This window comes from Dermacentor silvarum, chromosome 3, assembly GCF_013339745.2.
Source record: "Dermacentor silvarum isolate Dsil-2018 chromosome 3, BIME_Dsil_1.4, whole genome shotgun sequence".
Taxonomy (NCBI): domain Eukaryota; kingdom Metazoa; phylum Arthropoda; class Arachnida; order Ixodida; family Ixodidae; genus Dermacentor; species Dermacentor silvarum.
The window spans coordinates 187,142,341-187,166,576 of NC_051156.1; the positions used below are offsets into that span (position 1 = coordinate 187,142,341).

The following is a 24,236-nucleotide window of genomic DNA, read 5'->3' on the forward strand; positions in this document are numbered from 1 at the left end:
TGAGAGGAAATTTACAAAGTTAAATCATTTATTTCATCTAACAAGAAAACGGCAAATATTAACAACAAAACATCAAAGCATAAGTCAAATATACTGGGAGGGGGGGGGGGGGGCAACAAAACATGACTCGGCATTTCCAGTGGGTTTTCATGCAACGAGCGACTGCATTTCTAAAACCAATCTATGCGTAACGGCATCAGAGGCACTGATCCTGTGACGCAAGGTTAGTGGGGGACTAGAGCTATCTTCTTTGTTATGACCGATACAGCGAAGACCTTTTGTGAGAAAATTAGGTTTAGAAAGAAAGACATTATTACGTTCAACACAGGGAATTGCAGGAGAGCAATGCGAGGAAAAGCAGGCGAATTAAGAATCAGCCACCCCGAGAACCATGACACCACAATCCAATGCGTAAGCTCGAGTGTACATGACAAATGACTGTCATTGAGTGACGTGCAATGAAAACTAGTGAACGAGGCAGAGAGGTTAGAATGCCAGTTTGTACAACACAGGCAAAAAGAAAATGCCAGCTGGCCAGCGAACAAAAAACAATCGAGAAAATCTCATCACTGGCACATGCTCTGCAACACCAAAATTCCACGTGTGAAGGTGCACGAACACAGAAAAGCATCAAAGGGGTCATTAAAAATACAAATAGTTCCAGCTGAAGATGCAAGCGTGCACAAGTTTCAGGTAGCCGGTAGCGCAATGACAAAGGCTTCAAATGGGCTGACGAGCATGTGACTAGGCTAAATGGCCAGGAAAAGCAAGCATACAGTTGCCATCTTGTGCTACAAAGTTGTGCTAGATGTTGCGCAAAAGTCACTAAGCACAGGACTTTTGCTGAACAGGCAAGCCACAAGCATGAGGGGAGCCAGGCAAAAGCCAACCGAACCAAGCACACGTAGTTCACAGCAGACGCTTGTCCTAGCTAAATCAGGCGGGACAAAATGTCCTGCCTGATGAAGCCTGAGGCTATTTCAACTGGTCATTTCAACAGTTTTCCAGCTGTGCTACAAAGTTTGTGTAAGTCCAGCTATCGGGCCACACTGCAAGAATAAGTAGGCCCTAACAGGGGTAATCAGGAGTAGTAACTACAGCCATACCATCTATATAGTATCATTGCAGTAAAGCTTATAGTAGTATTACAGTAAAGCTTAACTGAGTTCTTACACAACCTTTGCAGCACCACCACCAGTGCGCTGTGAACTGACCAGCTGAAGATGCCAAGTGTCACTTGGATCACAAAAGCCACAAGTGGCCTTCAGCAAAGTGGCTCAGCCTAGTGGCAACAGCAGACCAGCAGGCTTCAAGTCTTGCAGGCGTTAGCTACAAACAAGGCAGAAACAATAGAGCAGGCACTGAACAAAGTTGGACAGAGTCAGCAACAAAGATCGAATTCCAAGCATCCCACAGGTCACAGCCCGTTACGAGGTGCGGGTGACACAATATGAGCTTTCCAAGGTGCAGAAAAGGCAGGTGGGAACAGCAGGCTGAGACAGCACAGCAGAGACACAGGGCTAGCAGAAGGAACATGCGCCGCACTTCACAAGAGGGCAATAAAGGCGGGGTTAGCTTGAGAGACAGCTGCTGTGTAGATGGATGAGGCTTGAGGCGGCACGGGGAGCGCAGTCAGAGCTCTGAAGCAAGAATGGCTTCAAAGCTGTGTTTTTCCTTGACCTGAAGCAGGTCAAGGAAAAAAAGAGTCCAGAAAGTTGTTCATGCAAAAATTTGGCGAGGAAATAAAGCGCAGGCACAGGCAACATTGAGAAACACAGTCATTGCTCCTCATTGTGAAGGACAAGCAGGAGGGTGAGGTAGTGGCTGCTTCTGGCAGTGGAGACAGAGGCAGTCGGGAAACAGGCAGCAGAGCACTATCACAGCTCGGCAGAGGAAGGTGAGGAGGAGGATGAGGAAGACGAGGAGGACGGGCTGCTGTTGCCGCCAGCGTCAGGCGAGGCAGTCTGACCTGAGGCCTGGGCGAGGGCCGACTGGCTCGAGAAAGCGGCCGCGGCCGCCGCTGCGGCGGCCGCAGCCGCGGCAGCGGCGGAGGAGGGTCCGGCAGATCCCGGTGGTGGAGGGGGCGCGCCGGCGGCGGCCGCAGCAGCGGCAGCGACAGCGGCCTGTGAGGGCATCACAGAAGCGTGGGGTCCCATGGCTGCTGCCAGGGGCGACGCCTGCCCCGATGGCTGGCCCGCCAGCCGCGACAAGATGCCCCGCTCGGACATCTGCAGCCGCTGGGCTACCGGCGGTATGCGGGCCAGCGTGGCAGGCAGCCGGCTCACATCCGACTTCATGTCGCTCAGCAGCTCCTCCAGCTGGTTCAGCACTGGGAGAGCACAACGGGGCGCCAGATGAGGGCATGGACCAATTCCAACAGCGGTCACTTCACTTGCATCATTAAGCAGAAACTACAAGTGGACCTCATTATAATTAAGTCACACACAATGCAAGGATGTCTTCATTATATACAATATTCATTGTGAGCATACATATATTTGTTTGATGCTTATATTGGCAAGAAAAAAATTCTAGATTCACTTTGTTGAACCTGTGTTCGTTATGTATACTGCACATCTTCCAGGGTCAACAATGTCCTACTGCATAGGTCAATGCCACTTTCCTTATTTGCAACAAGTGACAATGGTGAAGACAGCATAACCAATCAGATTCACTACACTTGTGCATGTTATGTCACTTAAGCGTGAACGCTCGAAGACAAATAACAAAGGTGTTCTCGAGAGCTTAGGGAAGAGGCTATGCAATAAAAACTGCCCTGTCAGGGCACAAGAAACGCCAGTCAAGGAGAAAGCAACAAGTTCAGTGCACTCACCCTTATGGAGGACAGCATTTGCCGGCTTGTTCCCTGCAAGGGACTCTTTCGACAAGTGCTGGTGCGATTCCGCAAGGCACTCGAGCTCCGCAAACCTGGGGATAACAGCAACTAACTCGGCAAGCGGCCACAGCAACACTCAACCGTCACGCAAGCTTTCCAACCTGCCCCAATTAGTATTTGATTATTTATTCTAGTTCAAAGCCCAATATCGCCAGGCTGAGGCACAGGCAAACCTGTACTACCAGCTAGCAACAAGAGGCATATAGTAGTTTTCACTGCTTTACTGCTATCATCATCATCATCAGCCTAATTATGTGCGGTGCAAAACGAATGCCTGTGCGAGTGGTCTCCAATTACCCCTGTCTTGTGCCAGCTGTCTATACTGCTATAGCTAGGCTAAAACAACATTGAGCTGAACATTGAAGCTAGCTGCACTATGGATTTTGAGAGTCAATTATTTTTCGCTTTAAAGGTGGGGGAGGGAGGTGGAGGAATGTTTCAGCACACATCTTTCTCTTCAACCTTTGTTGAACAACAGATAAGTCCGTCATGTTAAGGCTTTTCAGTAGCTTGCTAAACCATTATATAAATTGCAGATTCAATTTATTTATCGCTGTGCTGCAAGCTTGCCCACTTTGTCCCTGAGAAGAAACTAAACAAGCATGCCAACTTTTATCAAGTTTGGTTCAAAAATAGGTAAGGATAGCTCTAATCACCATGTTCCCCCTTCATTTCAGCCCCCTTAGGACATGCTCCATCATCACTAGGGTGAGATAAGTTTTTCATGCAAAAGCGACAAAAGTAGATACAGTCGAACCTCGTTAATTCGAACTTGGAGGGATCTGTACGAACTAGCGGGAGGTCCCTTTTATTAGCGGTACTAGCACACAATACCAATATTAGAAACGTATGAGCTATAAAGTAGGCCCTACTGCACGTTTTTAGGAGCGCAATGTCAACGTACTGCGCAAGTACGGCATACGCAATGGCCAAACGGGAATCCCGAGAAGCAGGCACGCACTTTCAGGCCCGAACAGACCACCGCACGCAGCGCCAATCGTTCCATGCATCGTGGCAGTGTGCAAGCAGGAACACGACGCCATGTCACCTATCAAAATGTGTTTATTTACGTAGAACCTGCCTTGAAATAATCGGTAATTTGCGCCTGAGTGACCTTTTTTTTGGAGCAACTCCGACAGCATCGAATGCAGTCTACTCACGAGCTCCAGCGCGGCCTCTGAATACTCCTCACCGGAAAAGTAGCGTGCTACCGTTTTACAGAAAATTATGGCGCCCTTGCAAGCGCGAGGCCACATGATTTCTGCCCGCTGCTTTGAACATGGCGCCTTCCAGTGTTCGCGGAGCGAGCACATGGTTACGGGTTTTGGCATTCGGCGTGGGATTGTGCGAAAAGTAGTCTGTGCGGACATGCACTCTTGTTATAATTAACTGTGGGGCGTGTTTCAGGTTTAAATTAAGGAGAGTTTTTCCTCATTCAAATACACGTCACTTTGCTGGGACCAATGGGCCAGTTCGAATTATCCATTGGTTCGAATTAACGAGGTTCGACTGTAATATTTATAGCTTCCATTCAGTCTAGAAAGAACTACCAACTATACTACCTGCCTTTGCAGCAGTGATGTCTTAATACCACCAACTAGGGAGATTTATAAATAGGGAGCCCAAAATGTGGTAATGCACACAGTCAGGCACACAAACAATTTCAAATTTTTGGTTACACAAAGCCATTTGGGGACGCTACTTCAGAAACTCCCCTAATGAGACTCAACGTGAGACCAGTCTACTGCAATCAGTCAAACTTGGTCACCCCACCTGGTGTTGAGCGCCATGGCCGGATGGTTTGGGTCCTGCGTGAGGTTGAGGTAGGCCGCACGGCGCAGCTGCTCCTCAATCACCAGGGCCTGCTCCAGCAGCTTGAACCTCCTGGCCAGGAACTTGTTCTTTATCTCGAGAAAGTTTCCCTTGCCCACGTCCATCTTGAAGGGCTCATTGATGATGCTGAAGGCCACGTCGTTCTGGATGTCCTGCCAGCGGCCATAGCCGTGCTTCACAATGCCCGCCAGCAGCCAGTAGTCGTGCCGCCGGTGCCAGATCTCATACTCGCGGCCCGGCACAGCCGCCCGTTCCTCGTTCTGCCACAGTGTGTGCAGCTCCGTGAAGCCGCCATCGGCGATGTTGAACATGAACTTGCGCTTGCTCAGCGGCACGATGGGCTTTGGTGTTGCTGCCGTGCTTGGCGCAGGCGTTGCAGCGCCGCTGCGCTCACCACTGCTGCTGCCGTCGGCAGATTTCTTCTCGTCGGCTGCAGCAGCAGCGGACTTCTTTTCGTCTTCAACCGACTTGGAAGCCTGCTTCCCACTCTCGCCTTCTTCCGCTTTGGATGTGGTGGCCGCAGCCTTGGCCTCTGGCACAGGCTCTTCCACTGGTTCCTTCTTCACCACTGCGTAGAAACAAAAAATTCTCACAATTAACTCTAATGATCATTTCACTTTCTCCACTCTTCCTATCTTGTATCGCTGGTTCGCACAAGAGTTGGACATCATTGCGTTGCCGCTATCGCTCGACACAGCACTACGAAATATAGGCCTAGGGGTGGCATTCTTGTACGATCCCATACTCAGGACAATGACTATCGCACGTGTGACTTGCACTACATGGATAAGTATACACAGGAGACAGTCTTCCAGGCACTGTGCCAAAAATGCTGGCGCGCTCATCAATGCCGATGTGTCCAGCACTATAGTTGGGTGCAACTTTAGAAGGCAGCGGCATTTGCCCCACAAAGGCGGATGCACACGTGCCTCCACCAATGGGCGCAAACTCTAGACTGATTTAATGAGCCGGATGGCTGGTGACCCCGCTGACGGAGAACATAGCACCTTGTGCTTAGAGCTTGGTCGAGTTGCGTCAGCGGGACTATTTCTTTAGCCGCGAAGGCAAGCAACTGCGGTGCTGCAGTCATCTGGGTGGGGCCTCTCCAGCCTTCTCAAGTTGTACCCGACTATAGTCGTATGCAATCTGTAATCTGCTTCGTTATTTTATCAAAATTTTGTTATACTAATTTCACCTTTTATGCAAAAAATTACAGTTGCTAGTGGATTTTTCCTACATGGAAGGAGCTGAAAAATTTTTCTTATTATATTGGGCAATGGCAAAGAAGAAATCTGAATAAGAAAAAAAATTGTTTTGCTGAATTTGAGAGTCGGCGACGAACAATACGGTTTCATGCCATGTCAATGATGTCTTGACATCTGTGGCACGGATTGAAGCCACGCTTTCACGTTCCCTCCGCTCCCGCGGCTGATAGTGTCGCTGGTAGCAGGGAATGAACGATTCGTCTGCCTCTCGTTTCAATGCGTCTCCAAAACTCAAGATTACACAACCTCCAGCATTAAACATGCAGTCTTTGCACACGCAGCAGATTACCTCTAAAACAGGGCGTGCAGCCGGGCTGCTTATGTGCTCAGTCATGCTGACAGCCATGTGCAGCCACGGCAGTTCTAAAGGAGATGCATGCCAGCCTGCCCCCTGCTCCTTAATGTGTATAAACGTGTATGATCGAGTATAAACACAAATTGTTACATTAAGGTTCAAAATACAGCGGAACCCCGATTATACAACTTTGAAAGGACCACGCAAAACTGCTGTATAATCCGTGCATCGTATAATCGAAAAACAAAGAATATCGGCAGTGACACTCAGTCTTGCCCAAAAAATGGGTACAGACCGCCTGAATAAGCCCGCGGCACGAACCTGCACTGCTTCTAAGGAAGGTAGATTAAATTATTAAAAATTACTGTATTTATTACATTGTAACGCGGGTTTTTCGTTTCAGTATTTTCGTTGCGTGAGAATTCGACCGTCGCGTTACATAACGTCAAAATTTACCACTTTAAAAAATATTCTAAATCGCACAATTTTTAGCGTTACATGGCAACCTGTAACTTTACGTCTCAATCCAACCCACAGACAAGTCGATTGAAGTCAGAACTTGTTTTTGGTTGGAATCAACGCTTTTTTCGCTGTGCTTGTGACTTGTTAGAAATCTGCAATACCCTACGGCCTTTTGCGGTTTGACTCCGTTTATTCGCGACGTTATGGCGACTCAGAGCATTCGGTATGATGGTTGCATTCGAAAGACAAGCAATTTTGATGACCGAAGGGCTGGGAAAGTCCTCCGCGAACCGGTGTCTCGACGTCAAGGGGATTTCCCGCTAGGAGGCCACGGTGTGCGGACGTGTTTTCGCATGGGGCTCCTCTTTCGGATCTGTGTTTTGGATTTTCATCGACTCCGGTGCCCGATTCATCTACACCATACGACTCACCTAGTGGACCGGAGCTACCCGATACCTCTGGGGTCACTGTGAGTCCATTTTCCATCATCTCACGAGCCTTGAAGACTTCGACGCGGGGAACGCCCCAATAAGCCTAACGGAACAGGCGTCTGCCCAACTTAGGCACGGCTGCATCGATGCATGTCGCTCACGGTGGGCACCGCTCCACCTCGCGCTCTTACTGACGACATTGCCAACCACGGCCCTGCAGCAAGGCAGCGTCTAACATCATTACCGCTATTATGCACTGTTTCGGAGTGCGCTAACGAGCAAACGGTGCCAACAATGCTTAGCAACGCCGAAGAGACGCTCACAACCGACGACAAGCCAGCAGCTATCGGATCATTGAGCGACCGCGACGCTGCCAGCGTTCCCATCACAGAACAAACGAATGACTCGCCACCGGGGGAGGACATGGACGAGGATACCACACCTTTAGCCATCGACACGGACACCATAGAAGACGAAGCCTACAACGGAGCCTGTTGGAAGGTGGTCCGCAACAAGCGACGCGCCCGCAACGCTGCAGCCTACGAAACGGCGTCGCTCCGTCAGAACGCCTCTGAACACCCTTCCGCCGAGCCCAAGCAGAGCGGGCCAAAGCGCCTGCCTCCTCTTCCCCTCCGAGATGAAAAAGTTATCCTCCGGCCTCTCGGAGGCCTGAGATTGGATAAATGGCCCAGACCAACGTTGGCCACCGCGCTTTGGACAGCGGCCGGAGTGAGCCCAAATGACCGGAGAGACCTCATCCTAAGGACCCGGCCAGAACAAAACCTGGCAATAATAAGCACCCCATCATCGCACGTCGCAGATGCCCTGCTGAATATCCAGGAACTGTCGATCAACCAACGCACCTACCCGGTGTCTGCCTATCTAGCCGCCCCTGATGATTCGTGCAAGGGTATCGTTCCGGGACTGGAACCAGGCACCCCCTCACATATGCTGGTAGAAGAGATGCAAGCATCTGGAATCCAGATACTACAGGCTCGAATGATGGGTCAGACGAATATTGCACTGGTCACGTTCGAGGGCCTACGTGTGCCACGCTTCGTCCGATTTCTTGGGGCAGAGCTCCGCTGCTACCCACACCGTCCCCGCCAGCCAGTCTGCAAAACGTGCCTCAAATTGGGACACCGAGCCGACCACTGCCCCACACCAGACGTCACTATTTGCGAACAGTGCGGCATCGAGAATCCCATCCCATCACACCCATGCTCTCCCCGGTGCAAATCATGTGGAGGGGACCATCCTACAACTGAACCGAAGTGCCCGCAACGCCAGCGACAACCCTTCAACAGAGCCTGGGTGAAAAAAGCCATCGAAGATGAACAGCGACAACTGAAGGCCTCCACCAATGCGGATCCTCCATCAGCGACAACCCCTGCTTCTGGAACATCATTCAAGAAAGCTGGCCGGTCTCGTTCGAAGACGCCGTCCAGATCCCGCCCCAAGGCTCGGGTAAACTCCAAATCCCGTTCCCGATCACGCTCCCAGTCGTCCTCCGCCCGCAACCAGGTGAAGCGTCAGACTACCCCGGCGTCTCAGGCATCCCCGCAGCCCTACAAGAAGGCACTACTAAACAAGCTGGCAACTTCAGCAGCTACCCCGGACCGTCAGCAGGCCCAGGCCCCGGAGAACACCAATGCCAAGGCGGCACCTCGGGAGGTAAGTTGCCCGCGGGATCCCCCACAGCTCGCTCCCCCCCAACCTTCACCCCACAACATGTCCCCCTCTACTCCCCTACCGAACACCCACAGTAATCCTTTCCCCGAAATCGCGCGGCTACGCCGTGACATGGAAGCGCGCCACGCTCACATGCATGCGCAGCTGGAAGCTGCAATAGAGCGCACAAACGCCAGAATACAGGCAGCTATAGAGAGCGCGCGGCGGGAGTCTCTAGCGCTCCGGCAGGAGATCATAAGCGTCATACACGCATCAGAAGAGCGGACACACGCCCTATTCGCAGAGTTAGTCTCCCGTTTGGATTTTATAAGCGCACCCCTGCCGGATTCCAAATCCGCGCGTCCCCAGCCACCCCTTACAGGTGCAAGAAGATCGCACCCATACTCACGCCCGGCGGCTTCCTCTCTCGAGGATGATGGCGACCCTTAGCAAGCAGCAGCTCGTGGTCTGGCAGTGGAACTGCAGAGGATACCGTCGGAAAAGGGCATCCCTGCAACAGTACGCTGCTATGTCCACACATCCTCCTGATATTATCCTCCTACAGGAACCAAACTGCTCCCCTTCCCTATCCGGCTTCACCACTTTTACGGGTACCTCTCCACTCGTGGGAGCCCTAGTATCAAAACACTTAACGTGCAACTCCCACACTATAAACATCGATATCCCACACCAAATTCTTGAAATCATTACACAGGGCAAGAACAGTTGCAGTCTCTTCATACTTAACGTGTACAGTTCTCCCCGCTCACGCACACACTCGTTTCATCGTCTTCTAATAGAATTCGGACGCCTTGGGCGCACCCTTCTCGTGTGCGGTGACTGTTGAACGCTCCGCATACAGTTTGGGGGTACCGCAAATCTGAAGCCAAAGGAACTCGACTCTGGGATGACATATGTAACTTGAGATACACCTTACATACAGACCCAGGGCACCCAACACGTTTGGGTAACAGCGTCACACGTGACACGTGCCCAGACCTTACTTTTTCCAAAAATACAGGACCAGTGATTGCGCATGGTCCTCTCGATGAACATCTAGGCAGTGACCATTATATCGTGGCCACTACCCTACCACTGCAGAGTGCACACTGTCCCGAGCGGAAAGTGCGCATCACGGATTGGACGCGGTTCAGGGAGCGCCGACAGAATCCTCCTGAAGGTCTAGGATATGAGCAATGGATCGAGTCCCTTTCTTCTGACCTAGATGCGTGTACGCGCACACTGGTTACCACAACTGCGACCCCGGACGTGGACCCGCACCTACTGCATCTGTGGGAGGCACGTAGGGGGCTCACGCGGCGTTGGAAACGCCAACGTCTCAATCGCAAGCTTCGCCGGCGTATCGCCCAAATTTCGCAGGAGGCACAAGAATATGCTGAGACACTCGTCCGAAACAACTGGCGAGGTTTTTGCGAGCGTCTTTCAGGCACCCTAGGCACCGCGAAAACATGGTCGATACTTCGCGCACTCATAGATCCCTCAAATACAAGGACGCAAACATTTCATCGCCTACTCAGCTTAATACATAAGTACCGAGACGATCCGGCTGCTCTTCTCAAAGAGCTAGAAAAACGATTCATCCCTACCGGCACACCTCCACAGTATCTGAATTACCCGCACGCAGAACAATCTAATGAGGAACTCGACGCGGACATTACAATCGATGAGGTTCGCGTGGTACTTCAAGATCTCCGTCGAACCACGGCCCCAGGCGCAGATCGTATCAGATTTTCCACCCTTCGTAACCTCAGTGATTCAGACCTCCATCATCTGACAAAGCTATTCAATGATCACTGGCGTCAGGGCACGCTCCCACAGGCATGGCGTCATGCTGACATTTCGCTAATACCCAAACCAGGAAAGCCCGTAGACATAGCAAATTTACGGCCAATATCCCTTACTTCATGCATCGGAAAGTTAATGGAGCACGTGCTTTTGCGGCGACTGCAACCTTTTCTCGAACGACAGTCATTCTTCTCCCACTCACAGTTCGGATTCCGGGCACATCTCTCCACGCAGGACGTGCTTCTACAGCTCAAGGAAGAGGTTATCGGCCCCCCGTCCCGTGCCCAGACGAGGGCCATCCTCGCCCTTGATCTAAAAGGAGCATTTGATAACGTGGCACACGATTTGATTCTTCGAAATCTCGCAGAATCACATTGCGGCAGCCGCATGTATAACTACATTCGCTCTTTTCTGCGGGACCGAACAGCCACCATTGGAATAGGACCACATCGGACAGATACGATTCGCCTCACAGGTCGCGGCACCCCTCAGGGATCAGTTCTGTCCCCCACTCTATTTAACATCGCCCTCGCAAGACTACCTCAGCAGCTCGACCAGATCCCCCATGTTGCACATGCGATTTACGCAGACGACATCACGATTTGGACGACGCGAGGGTCAGACGGGACCATTCAGGATCGACTGCAGCAGGCCGTCGACATCGTCACCGCTTACGCACGACAGGGCAGCTTGTCCTGTGCCCCACAAAAGTCCGAGCTTGTTCTCATCCGCGCACGTAGCATTACCCCTCCACCCGAAATCACGGTGCACGTGGATGGCGTTCCTGTCCCCCAAGTAGACCGTGCTCGCATTCTTGGACTACACGTTCAGGCGAATGGGAAGGCGAACTACACTATATCTCTCTTGTCCCGGCAGACCGAACAGACTTTGGCCATGATTCGGCGGGTCTCCAACAGGCGCTCAGGTCTACGGGAACGGGACCTACTGCGCCTGGTGGAGGCCTGTGTGATCAGTCGCATTACTTACCACCTTCCCTTCCACAGACTTACGCAGTCGGAGCAGACACGGGTCGACACAATGCTGCGAAAGGCGACCAAGCTCGCCCACGGCCTCCCACACTACACCGCCACGAAACGTCTGCTAGCCCTAGGGACGCATAACACTCTCAGTGAGTTATTGGAAGCTCAGTGGGCCAGTCAAAGACAACGTCTTTTGCTCACACCCACTGGGCGGCACTTGCTCTCGAGATTGGGACATCCAGTTTTGCACAATTATGATGAAGAAATCACCATCACTATTCCGACTTGGGTCCGTACAGCCTTAAAGGTGCACCCACTACCACGAAACATGCATCCTGAGCATGACGCGGGACGCCGGCGCGCCCGTGTACGGTACCTGGTGCGCATGCTCGGTGACATCCCTGAGACAAATACCCTATACACGGATGCTGCTCGGTGCCACAACGGGTATTCCGTGGTAGTGCTGGATGGCGCTGAAACGTTTATTACGGCCGCCTCCTTACGGAATTCTACACCTGGACACGGAGAAGTCCTTGGAGTAGCGCTTGCTGTGCGACACGCTCTCCAGATTCCTGGGGAGGTGTATATCCTAACCGATTCCCAGCAGGCATGCCGCGCCTTTTCGACGGGACGCGGCTTCTCCAAGGCAGCTCTCCACATCCTACACCAGTCCCCAAACACAGACACATCTGCCCCACAGCGCATCCACTTGCTCTGGACTCCTGGCCATGCCTCACTGCCGGGTAATGACCGCGCACACGCGGTCGCTCGAGAAATTACCCTCCGAGCTGCCCGGCATGACGAGGATCGGAGTCCAGATCAGGCGGGCTCCCCACTCACATACAGAGACGTATTAAAATACTATACACGAGCTAGACACACCATGGGTCCGCCGCCGCTGTCATTCTCGCGAGAGGAAGAGGTGGCGCTCCGCCAACTCCAAACAAACACGTTTCCCAATCTCCTCTCCCTACATAAATTTTACCCTGACCGCTACGCAGACTCTTGCCCGGGCTGTAGAAGCTCCCCCACGGCGTTCCATGTCACCGTGGAGTGCACCGCAAAATTATTCCCTCCCCTGCCAGTCATCTTGCACCCCTTCCGCATCAAAGAGCTGTGGGAGGATGCCCTCCGCGACGGGCCTCCCGAGGTCCGCCGGGCCCTAGTTCAACGGGCCCGTGCTGTCGCTGAGATCGTTCTAGGGACCCCGGACTAGGGGTCCCTCCCACACTCTTACTACCTTTTATTTTTGCAATAAAATGTTTACTCTCTCTCTCTCGACGTCAAGGAGTTTTTTTCACTGATTAAGTATTCAGCTAACTATTTTATGCCACATATTGCAACGTATGAATTGTAGCTTGTGAGTCTGCTTAGAATTTTTTTTTTCTTTTTCGGACGGTACCGAGAGAGGCGTCGTACGAGGCGGGTCGGCGTCAAATTGCATCATATAATCGAGGTTATTCATACATTATTTTTATGGGGGTTTTGCAGGGACCAAACCAATTCGTCATAAAATTTGGCTCGTCGCATAACCGGGGAACGTATAATCAAGGTTCTACTGTACATGCTGTTCTACGAACAAGAAGTTAAAAAAAGTTGGTTACTTTATTACATAGAGAGTTCAGTTATACGTACTGAGGTTCGTTATATCGACATGTAACTGCATATCCGAAAGCAACCAGGGCTCCAGAACAGCCTCTTCTGGTAACTAGACACTCTACTTAGTGGAGATATGTCTCTCTTATTTGTATGTAGTCTCGCCGTTTAGATGCCGATATGTCCAGTCCCATTGCGAAGACCCTTACAATGCAAAGGGAAGGAAGGAAAAGCCCACTGCCTGAGAATATCACAATGCACCAATGCACCACCCTGGTAAACTTCCAACACTGGAGTGCATCAACCACTGCTGAGAAATGAAACCGTGATCTCCTGCTCAGCATCAGGATGCCACGGCCCCTAAGTCACTCTGGTGTTGGCAACACTGCTCGAGTGGCCAACAACTTACCGACTTCCTTGTTGTCCTTGGTCGCTGCTGATGCTGCTGCCTCTTCATCCTTCTTGGTCTCACTTTCAGCCTTGCCTTCCTGCGACTTTGACTCTGTTGTTGACCCTGAGCCCTCAGACTCCATTTTTGTGTCGCTCGCAGAGGACGACGGCTCCTTGCTTGCTGCTTCCTTGGCCTTGTCCCCATCTTCTGTTGACGTAGTGGGTGTTGAAGCCTGTGAAGCAAAAGGAATAATTCTGAAACTTGGTCTGTGTCACTTTGATCACAAGTCTTGCATTTTACCATCATTGAATACAAGCAGCAATGATGCCAAACGTGCACAAGCCTCTCGTACGCATGCTCTATTATTTCCCAAATGGCAGTCTTTGTCAAGCTATTACAAGCTGGCTCCTTATCGACCATTCCCCACAGGGGTCACTGCCTCAGTATGTGACGGCAAAAGTGTTGCAAGCAGGTATTCGTATTCAAATGAAGCACACAGAAATGCAGGGCTTTACAACTTTAAAATCTCTCCTCTTCTTTTTTTTGCACACTAAAGCAACCGGACAGATTAAAAAAGGCTTTTGTCTTGGGTTTACGTTCATGTGCTCTTTTCTGCCCGACTCTAAACTCGACAAATTACAACAAATAAGGTGCCGTCAAAATTTCTCAGGTCAGGTAATTGTGGATAGTCTCGTGAAAAAGGATACACCAAACAATACATGTAGCTACCCTGTAGAGAATTTTATAACCAAAAAAGTTGATAAGGACAAGGTGAGCTCATTTTCGGTTAAGGTACGCAAGAACAATCTCCAAAAGTCACTTTTTGCACTTGGTTCATTGTGCAATGAAAATTACACGAGGACAGGAAGAAGCACCTCAGAGCCTTCTTTGTCCTTGGCTGCTGCATCCTTGTCCTTGTTCTCATCTGCAGACGGCTTCTTGTCCTTGTCCTCAGAAGAGGCCGCTCCATCAGCCGTTGCCTCAGAGTTCTTTTTATCTAAGCCAAGTTCCTCGGGTAAGATGCTGTAGCTACCATTGATGTGCTCAAACTCTTGCACCTACGCACAAAGAGAGCATTTGGCACAAATTAACAGTAAGGAATAACAGTGCAGACGCAGTCGGGTACAAAGTATAGTGCATCCAAGGATTACAGCATGGAAATATATGAACTGAACAAAATAGAACTGAATTCCAAACCCACAAGTACAGTTAAACCTCGATATAATGAAGTCAGTAAAAGTGGTAATTTGCTTCGTTATACAGTCGACGACCGATAATTCGGACTTCACGGGGAACGTAAATAAGTCCGAACTATCGAATGCCCAAAAAAAAACGAATGTGCCCAAAAAAGATAATTTTATTTGTGTTTTAATGCCCTTGCGCAAAGATGTGGTAGATTCGTTGCTGTACACACTTCCACTTACGCGTAACCAAGTACACCTATATTTCTGCCAGTTTTCTGTTGTTGCTGTACGCTGATGCAAGGACAGCAAAGGCTCGAGTCAGATCCACACGGCACATCATTATCCGAGCTGGATTCGCTGTTTGACGGTGGGAGAACTTGCTCAATTATTTCGTCATCGTTCAGATCGGCACACAACACTGCGCTGTCGACGTCTGCAAAGTCTTCAAATGTAACAGCGGCAGGAGTCGGCACACCGCAGCCTAGCAGGTCATCAATGATGTCCGCATTTAAGCTCGTTGTGGTAGGCGGCAGTTCAGGCTCTTCAGTTGTGGAGTCGGGGTCATTCAGACTGCGACTCAAGGCTCATTTGGAGTCAGACTGTGAAGAGACCGTTGCTGCCATTTGACGCAGCCTGTCGATAACTTCATGAGAACGACTTCTTGGAGCCAGCAGAGCGCTGTCTGGAATGCCAACTAAACAAATGGAATAGCGAGAGCGGCCATGCGCTGGGATGCTGGAATAGGATGTGATCGTGATGTTGATGCGACCTCACAATTCAGGCAAAGCCTCCAAGATCAGCATTTGTAATTTAATATAAGGTGTAGTGCTGCGACCGAGACAAAGCCTCAGGGATTACCGTCTTATGTGTTATCTCCGAGGCCATACTTGATGCTTGTATATCTGAGGGCATACTTCATGTCTCATCAAGGCTGCCAAAGGAGATAATAGCGGCAGAATTCGCGTACGCTACAGTTACGGACGGAGTCCAGATAATCGAATGTATAGCTGGCGGCTGTCTGAAATATCGGTCGTCATTACACATCAAGTCTTCAGGGTCAGTGGCGATGCCGCGAAGCTGTCCGAATTGTTGAGCATGTCCAGATTATCGGTCGGCGACTGTATCGAAATTTCGTTATATTGTAATTCAACCTTTTATGCAAATAAGTATAGTCGCATATAGTATAATTTTCTTACCATGGATGGGGTCGCTAGCTTTTTCAAATTATCGGGCTATTGGAGCCAAACAAATTTGGATGCGAAAAAAATTAATTTTGTTAATTCGAGAGTTGACGACGAAAGATATGGTTTCAAGCCAGTGATGCTGTTGTGTCCACACTGTCCCCGTGGCTAATAGTGTCGCCTGCAATCGGACAATGCTATCATGAAAAGTGCCGGCAGTGAGTAATCTGCCCCTCTCGCTTCAATGCGTCTCCGAAACTCAGGATTAAGCAACCTCCAGAATTAAAAGCACGGGTAGACAGCGCACAATGCCACACTCTCTCGGCTCACCCAATCCTCGCACACGCGGCAGGCTACCTCTAAAATAGGGCGCGCGGCCTGTGTATGTGCTCAGCCACACTGACAGCCATGGGCAGCCACGGCGGCTCTAAAGAAGGAGATGTGTGCCAACCTGCCCCCCACTCCCTTCCGTGTATAACCATGTATAAACACTCTTCATCATGTTGAGGTTCAAAATACATGATGTTCTATGGACAAGAAGTTATAAAAAGGTAAATACATCATTACATAGAGAATTTTGTTATACTTAAGTTTGTTAAATCAAGGTGTAACTGTACGTAACCACGCAAACACAGCCACAGTATTTCATGATGATGAGCATCACTTCTTGCAGGAGCATGCACCAGCTTATTTTCCTTTACCACAAATAAAACATTTGCAGACGCTTCTAAACAATGCAATATGCAAGTTAATAACATTTCCTGCTTTTTGTAAAACCAAGTAGGATCAACTTTGAAGTGCAAGATGAAGGGGCAGAACAGACATACACATCAAGAAGAGCCTCACCATATAGCATTATAAAGCGAGGCAGAGCTGTTTTTGTGTATGCGCTCCAGACCAGAAACAAGGGACATTCCTGCTAGGCACTTCATTTTTTTGCTAAGCAGCGCTTACTCTGGGCGAAGATAAATGCGAATTCCACAGATCACACACCTTTTTGCGGATGAGGCTCATGACCCCAATCCGTGTTAGCACGTGCTGCCTGCTCAACCCTTCCCGAGGGACACCATCAGCAAATGTCTCCGCGTTGTCGACGCCAGGTTCACACAAGTGCCGCATGAACAACGACACGTACGCCTTGAAGTTCTTCTCGGACTTGCCACGCAGGTCTCTTACCAGCCTGGGCAGGGAGTGAGCAAAGGGCAACCTTGTGTTACCGTGCACGAGTGGTTAGGCTAATAGTTAGGGTTCGTTAGTCAGCTAGCTGGTTTTGAATCATGGTAACAGACAAGGGGACAAGTCTGACAAGAAAGGAAACAGAGGCAGAAAGGTCAATCTAAGGTGTGTCCCTTAGCCAGCTACTTTACGCTGGTGTAAGGAGAACTGGGAAAAGATGGGTGATGACAAGGACAGAGAAAAGAGGCACAGTACAGAACGAGAAGGTCTACTGAAAGCCTAGATTCCAAACCCGCATTTTTAGAAGGAAAAACCAGTAAGGCTTGGATTGGTTGAAAACTTTATTTACACGGCCATGAAGTGCCTTATGTAGAGTCCAACAACAATCAGTTGTGAGACTCTACACACAGCATCCAAGCGTGTCGTGCCTTCTCAAACTTATCCTATTGCATTATCAGACTATCACCATGCTAAGAACAGCATTTGGTGAGGACTGAGCTACAAAACACAACTACCTGACTGCCGTTCCTTCTCTTACCCCTTCTCATGTCAAACAACACGGCAGGTTGTGCACCTCTCGTCACAGCACAAATTCCTTGCAAAATACCAAACATGTGGAACAGTGTTGTGTGTAGTTCTTGTACATAGTATTGCAGCAGTGAAAGACTAACTGACATGCTGTCATATAACTAATGTTGAATCACTGGTTACTTCGTGTAATGTAATCTATGTCAGCACCAAGATGAGCAAACCGGATAAAGCATGAACAAAAAAGTATGCTGCAGTAGATACCGACTGCAGTTAGTTAGATCCAACATGTTAATTCCATTAATTCAACTCTGGTTAATTTCTTCTTCCTGGGGTTTTACGTGCCAAAACCAGTTCTGATTATGAGGCACGCCATAGTGGAGGGCTCCGGATTAATTTTGACTACCTGGAGTTCTTTAACATGCACAACAACGCAAGCACACGGGCGTTTTTGCATTTCGCCTCCATCAAAATTCGATCCCCACAAAAGGTACCGGCCAGCGCCCATGCAGGCCCATATTTTCTCCTAAAATTGGCCTTCACTGGATAATTCAAGCTTGACCAGTAAGCATGCACGCACCTTACCCCTATGGCGACTCCAACAGAGACACCTTCAGTGGCAGCGTCTGTCTCGGTGGACCTTAGGGGACAGTGAATGCGTGGAACATGTCTCCCATCAAAAACGCCTATATTCAGCTGCTTTAGGGGGATTTTCAAGCGATAACCATAGCTCACAATGTCTAATTACAGTATTTACACGATTCTAACATGTGTCTTTTTCGTTTTTCTTCTTTCAGTAAAATTGGCCTGAGAATTGCCTCAGTGTAATTGCACACGAAACCGAAACCGCCTTTGTGGTGGTCGTATGCTTTACTGCACAACACGAATGCATTGCAGTGAAGCTGACTAAAAAAAAAAAAAAGACCTTGCAGCGACACCGACTTCAGGAAAATGGCCGAAAATGACCCCATTACCGAAAATTACCGAAAAGACCCTTACCCATTTTTCTTGCTAAAAAATCGGATGCGCGTTGAATTTCTACTTTGTTCAGAAGCTTTATAGTCATTTCTATGTTAGTTTTCCACTTCGGACACACAGAAAATGGGTGCACATTTGATTCAGGCGCACATTAGAATAGGGCAATTACTGCCGAATGAATCAACGGTGTGTTCTGGCTTTTTTTTTTCCCTATATCTTGTTTAACTTGACCAGTTGGATGATTCAATCAATTTCATCAGTCCTCTCAGAGTCGAATAAACGGAAGTCTCCTGTACCAGCTTTACGCACCTTGAACCATTACTAACTCACCATTGAGAGTTAAAAGCATCCTGAGGAGGCATGCCATATCTCATAATAGCGTTCAAGAATGCCTTCCTCTGTCGAGCATTGAACCCAAGGACCTGCAAGAGAGAAGCATGGCTTAGTTCAAAATATGCACCAGGGGAGCCCTGAAGGTATTATGCATAATGTCAAAATGTTTTTTAAATATATATTCTCTCACATGAAAGCGCAGAACAAACATATACCTTAAGTAGCCAGCTAGCTTCAAAGGCTGAACATCATCAAGCTCATCACTATACAGTGCGACATAAGAGCTGCTCACAGATATCACTGCCACTTATTATATACTGATGTGCCTAAGTCAACCTTACTTTTCTTCTTTTATAGCAAACATACATATTTAAATTAGAGATGGTAGGCTTATATATAGAGCTTATAGTGCACCTATGTGAAAGTGGCCTCATGTTCGGCTGCGATTCACTTCAGCATTGGAGTTAAGACCATACCAGCTTTTTCACCGAACTTACTGATTATTATAGAAATCGAAAAGTAAATATTCGATTCGTGAATTCAATTATCCTAACTAACAAGTATTTTATTCGTATATTCGAGCACCGGCACTTCCCTAGTAGTCAATTATGCATGTAGAGTTATTGCTCAAGTAATGCCCACCTCTTCTAAGCAATCTAGTTCAAGGAATATAATTGTGCTATCTGCCACAGGCAATATTCTGAAATTCTGTATAGTCCTTAAAAAAAAAGCAAGAAAAAAGAGGGGGGGGGAGAGAAAGAGAGGAGGGGAGAGGGAACATCTGGTATAAGCAGTTTCATGAGCAAAACTGCGTGCACATAATGACATCAATGGACAGCACAGCAGACAAATTTGACCCCCCATACAGGCATCAGACATCTATGAATCTCGTCACAGGATGACGAGATTCAGGATCTCGTCACATGTGTGTGTACCAGGCCCCCTTTAGAACCAGCGGGCACGCTCGGCCCCGATTCCCAATTAGCCTGGATCGTCCTGCCTCACACAAAATGCGAGGACAAGCAACGATTATCGTTTATGTAGTCCACACATCAACAAGCAGCAGCATCCATGAACTCGTGGACATTGCCAGTCATTTTAGCATACTACCTGGGAGAATGTGGACATGTCGGATGAGTAAGGAGTCATCATCTGCCTTCTTCGCAAAAAGAGGAAAACACTGAAACACAGACTCATTTTGCTAGGACAAGCTGCAGAACTATACATGCGAAGAGAATGAGCTAGCAAGCACGTATTTCGGTCAGCATCAATTCGTCTGTGCTTTAACAATGTTCAGTCTGCGCCATCATTGGAATCCTGGAGCAGTGCTAAATGTTACGTCGTACGAATCAGTTTCATTTGATTCTGCCTTGTACTACTATTGCGGGCAAACAAAACTTGAATGAGAAAACTCAAATCAGAACGGCAAAACTGGAACCAGAGACCACCAGTTAGCTCGAATAAACATCTATATGCAATACGCCCGTCTCTGACGAGGAAAAAACTGAACCCTTATGTGGAATACACGGACAAAATTATTTAAATTTCTCGTACTTGAGTCTTAAATGTCTTGTTTTAGCTTAATTTCTACAAGACAGCACATCACGACCAACAACCCATGTGCTGCCTGACAAACTGGTTCAGATGTGAAGTCTAGGGTTTCACAAAAGCTTGTTTGGCCGGGGATGATCATGTCACAATTTATAGAAGTTTAAACGAATTGAAGAGGTTTGTTCCACTGACTATTCTGACCATTGTGAGCAAGGCTCGAGTACGGGGGCAAAAGAGAGCCTAGACGTCTTTTGTTCTTTTAAACTTCAATTTTTGGGGTCAAAGTCCATCTCTTTACACAATTATGCCATGGCCCATACTCGAGAGAACAGATAAATGAGTGCAAAATATAAGCACGGACTAAGGCAGAGACAAGGCTTGTGCCAGACTTGCAATCCCACACTGCCCTTTGAAGTAAACATCGCAGCCAAAGGAAGGAGTGGCACTCACCTCAATATTCCCTCCAACACGAGCCAGTAATGGGGGTAGAGGCCTGTCCTTCTCACTGCCGCCCCGACTCTTCCGGTTGCGCGACTTCTCTCCCGCGCCACCTATTGTCCCGCGTGACAAGTGAGAGCAAACGAGAGGGGGGGCAAAAGACATCAGCATGTGCAGCACAAACAGGAGTTTGTGGGTTAGTTGGCTGAGCATTTTTTGGGTTGCAAGTTGCAACAAAGGACCGTCAGGGGCACAAGAATGTAAAACAATATGCCACATGGGCACTTATGTAACAACTGACCATTTACTGTGTACAATATACAGGGTGTTTCGGTTAACTTTTGCCAAACATTAAAAATATGTAAATGCTACATAGCTGGACAGAACCAAGATAATGTTGTCTGCCGTCGCTTATAGATGCTCAGATTATTTTTTGCATTCCGCCTAATTAGGTAATTAGTCTTAATAAACTTTTCAATAATTTTAATTAGATGAAAACTGTCAATAAGACAATTTTAGAGCACCATGAAGAACTCCCGATACAGCTTTCTGTTGCTGAATACGTGCTACATCAAAGTGTTTTTCCGAGGGTGAAAGAAGCCCCCGAATACACGCAAAATTGCCGCGTGACCGGCCGTTCGAGTGAACAATGAAAAAGTTAATTAGTGAACATATTTATTTATCTACATGGACATTGCAATTTGTGCCCTAAGATGAACTATTAGAAGGTTAATTACTGAACATATCTAATTAGCTACCCAGGCATTGCAATTTGTCATGAAAGTAATTGCTCACCTCTTCAGGTAAGCCACCCCCGAGCAGACTAAACTAGCTAAATGCTCTATGCTATATTTTTAAAATATGTTCCATTTAAACGAACAAAAAGAGCATATGGTATGTGTACCGGAATAGTGAGATGGACAAATTAAATAGGGAAAACTGCAGCACTGCAGCTTTACCCCAAACACATGCAAAAGGAGACATCACGAAAACTGCACATGCAAGGCACAGATAAATGCAGGTCGGGCAGGAAACTCACCGTCATTCTTTTCTTCGAAGTCGTCATCGTCTTCTTTGTCATCTATGGAAAGTAAGAATCAGGGTTCAACAGAACAGGTTTGAGCACACCACCAGGAGAAGTTGGCAGGCGCAGGCGCCGAAACGACAGAGGGGCACAGAGGTCCACATCACCGCGTCTTGCCGACGAGCTCCCCCACCTCCGGGGGACCACTGGTGGAAGGGAAAAGAGGCTACGTCCTGGTGCGGCAAAGCGTCGCACAGACGTCCCAAGTAACGAGAAGGATCTCATTATTATTCTTATTTCTTTTCTTTCTTATTTTTTTTTCGGAACGGCTTTGAGCCTATCAACACGGATCCTCTGTGCCCACTGCTGTGCTCCCGGCTCCACTGCGTGTGCCACCAGCTGCTTGCGTGTGCGTGCTGCTTCTTGAACGCCCCTAGCAGCACTTGTGCTGAGGAGACTCGGGAGAGAGAGAGACAAAGTAATGAAGAAAAAACAATATTCAATACATGCGCACGGCAGTTACGTCTAGTCTATCCTACTCGGAAAGCACTTATCCAGCCACTTACCCTATGCAGAACACCGCGAAATGCAATGAAAAGTGAACCTGCTACATGACGGCATAAACTGACGTTGAGAGCAAACACTCAGCTCGTTCTACTTAAAACACTTTTACACGTATTACTCAAACTTGCAGCTCAGGTCCAATCGGAACTGTTTACAAGATGTATGCGACATGTCTTTATCTTAATCACTGCTTTTGCTTCGGTGCAGTAGCTTGGCATGTACAATTTATCACACAGGGCCTGCAGGGGATTTAAAATAAGAAGTTACAATAATTGAGGATCTTAGCGCTACGAATTCACAGAACAACACATGGCTGTTTTTAAAAGTGAAGTGACAAGATTCTATTTCAATGCAGTAAACGGCAAAGAGACCTGTCAATGTATTCACAAAAAACTGCCAATGTACATGCCAAAACCACGATTTGATTATCAGGGAAGCCGTAGTGGGGGACTCCGGTTTAATTTTGACCCCCAGGAGAACTTTAACATGCACCCAATGCACGGGACATGGGCGTCTTTGCATTTTGACCCTATCGAAATGCAGCCGCAGCGACCGGGATTTGATCCGGCGACCTCGTGCTTAACAACGCGGCGGATGTTAATGTGAGAACTCTCTCATATGAAAAGGGTGCTAGCCAATAGCAACATTGGACACACAGTAAAACCTCATTAATTCGAGTTTCACAGGACTGAAAAAAAAAAAAAAAATGTCAGAATTTAATGTCAAATTACCGAGGGTATCAGGAAAACAATAAACAAATGCTTACTACATCTACAGGAACTAAAATTTGGGCGAGTTCTTAAGAATTCATATTTGACTCAAAGCGCAAAAAACAAGTCCACAAGAAGGAAGACCATACAGGACAAGCGCTCGTCCTGTCTGGTCTTCCTTCTTGTGTCCCTGTTTTTTGTACTTTGAGTCAAGTATGAATTCTTTCTACGTCAAGACTTTTTATTTACTGAATGAATGAGGAAATCCTGTTTCTATTTTGCACAAATGCAGTTTGCAAGCTGAAGTTCTTGTCATCTCGTGAATGATTCACCTTTGCAGCGGCGAAGGCCACGCAACTTCCATTTGCAGCAGGGCCGCGGCGTGCGCCTTTAACTGAGACACTTTTCCCTACCGTGCACACATCTAGATTATTTTTTCGCCCATGAGCTGGTCACCAACAGATCATTTGGCCATTACAATGTAGCCAGTGCTCTTCATCCTTGACAGCTCCACACTCAAAATGAAACTGTTTGCTGCAACCGCTGCGGACGAAACAGGGCCGCTATCAACACGATGATAGATAGTGACCTCGCAGTTCTGAAGGCACACGGCTGATGCGCACACCGATTCAAAACAAAACTAGTTTTCCGCAACCGCTGCGGATGAAACTGTGGTGGCTTGCGACGCATTCATGGATGGCGACGACGCAGCTATGAAGGCACGCGGCCAATGCAGTCTTATGCGCGGCAGTAAACGCAAGAATAATGACTTTAAAGACACAAAAAGAAACACAGCGTTGCGGCGTTGCTGTCATTCACGTATGATTTGCGATTTCTGAGGCTGGCACCGTTTTTACTCTATTGCTTTGCACATTTGCAGTGCTCTGCGCTCGCCAAGCTCCGCGAGTTTTCCGAATAACCGATGTGCAGCCTAATACGTCCG

At 48.4% G+C, this 24,236-nt stretch overlaps 1 protein-coding gene across 1 annotated transcript in view; it reads right to left on the bottom strand.

The window, feature by feature from the left end:
* The window catches only part of LOC119446259 (chromodomain-helicase-DNA-binding protein Mi-2 homolog), a 78,937-nt gene that overhangs the window by 7,111 nt on the left and 47,590 nt on the right, over positions 1-24,236 (bottom strand). Inside the window, 9 exon segments of the mRNA XM_037710642.2 lie at positions 1,970-2,329; positions 2,834-2,928; positions 4,670-5,297; positions 13,645-13,858; positions 14,502-14,684; positions 16,985-17,171; positions 19,004-19,095; positions 21,008-21,108; positions 22,035-22,076. Coding sequence (XP_037566570.1) covers positions 1,970-2,329; positions 2,834-2,928; positions 4,670-5,297; positions 13,645-13,858; positions 14,502-14,684; positions 16,985-17,171; positions 19,004-19,095; positions 21,008-21,108; positions 22,035-22,076 — 1,902 coding nt within the window.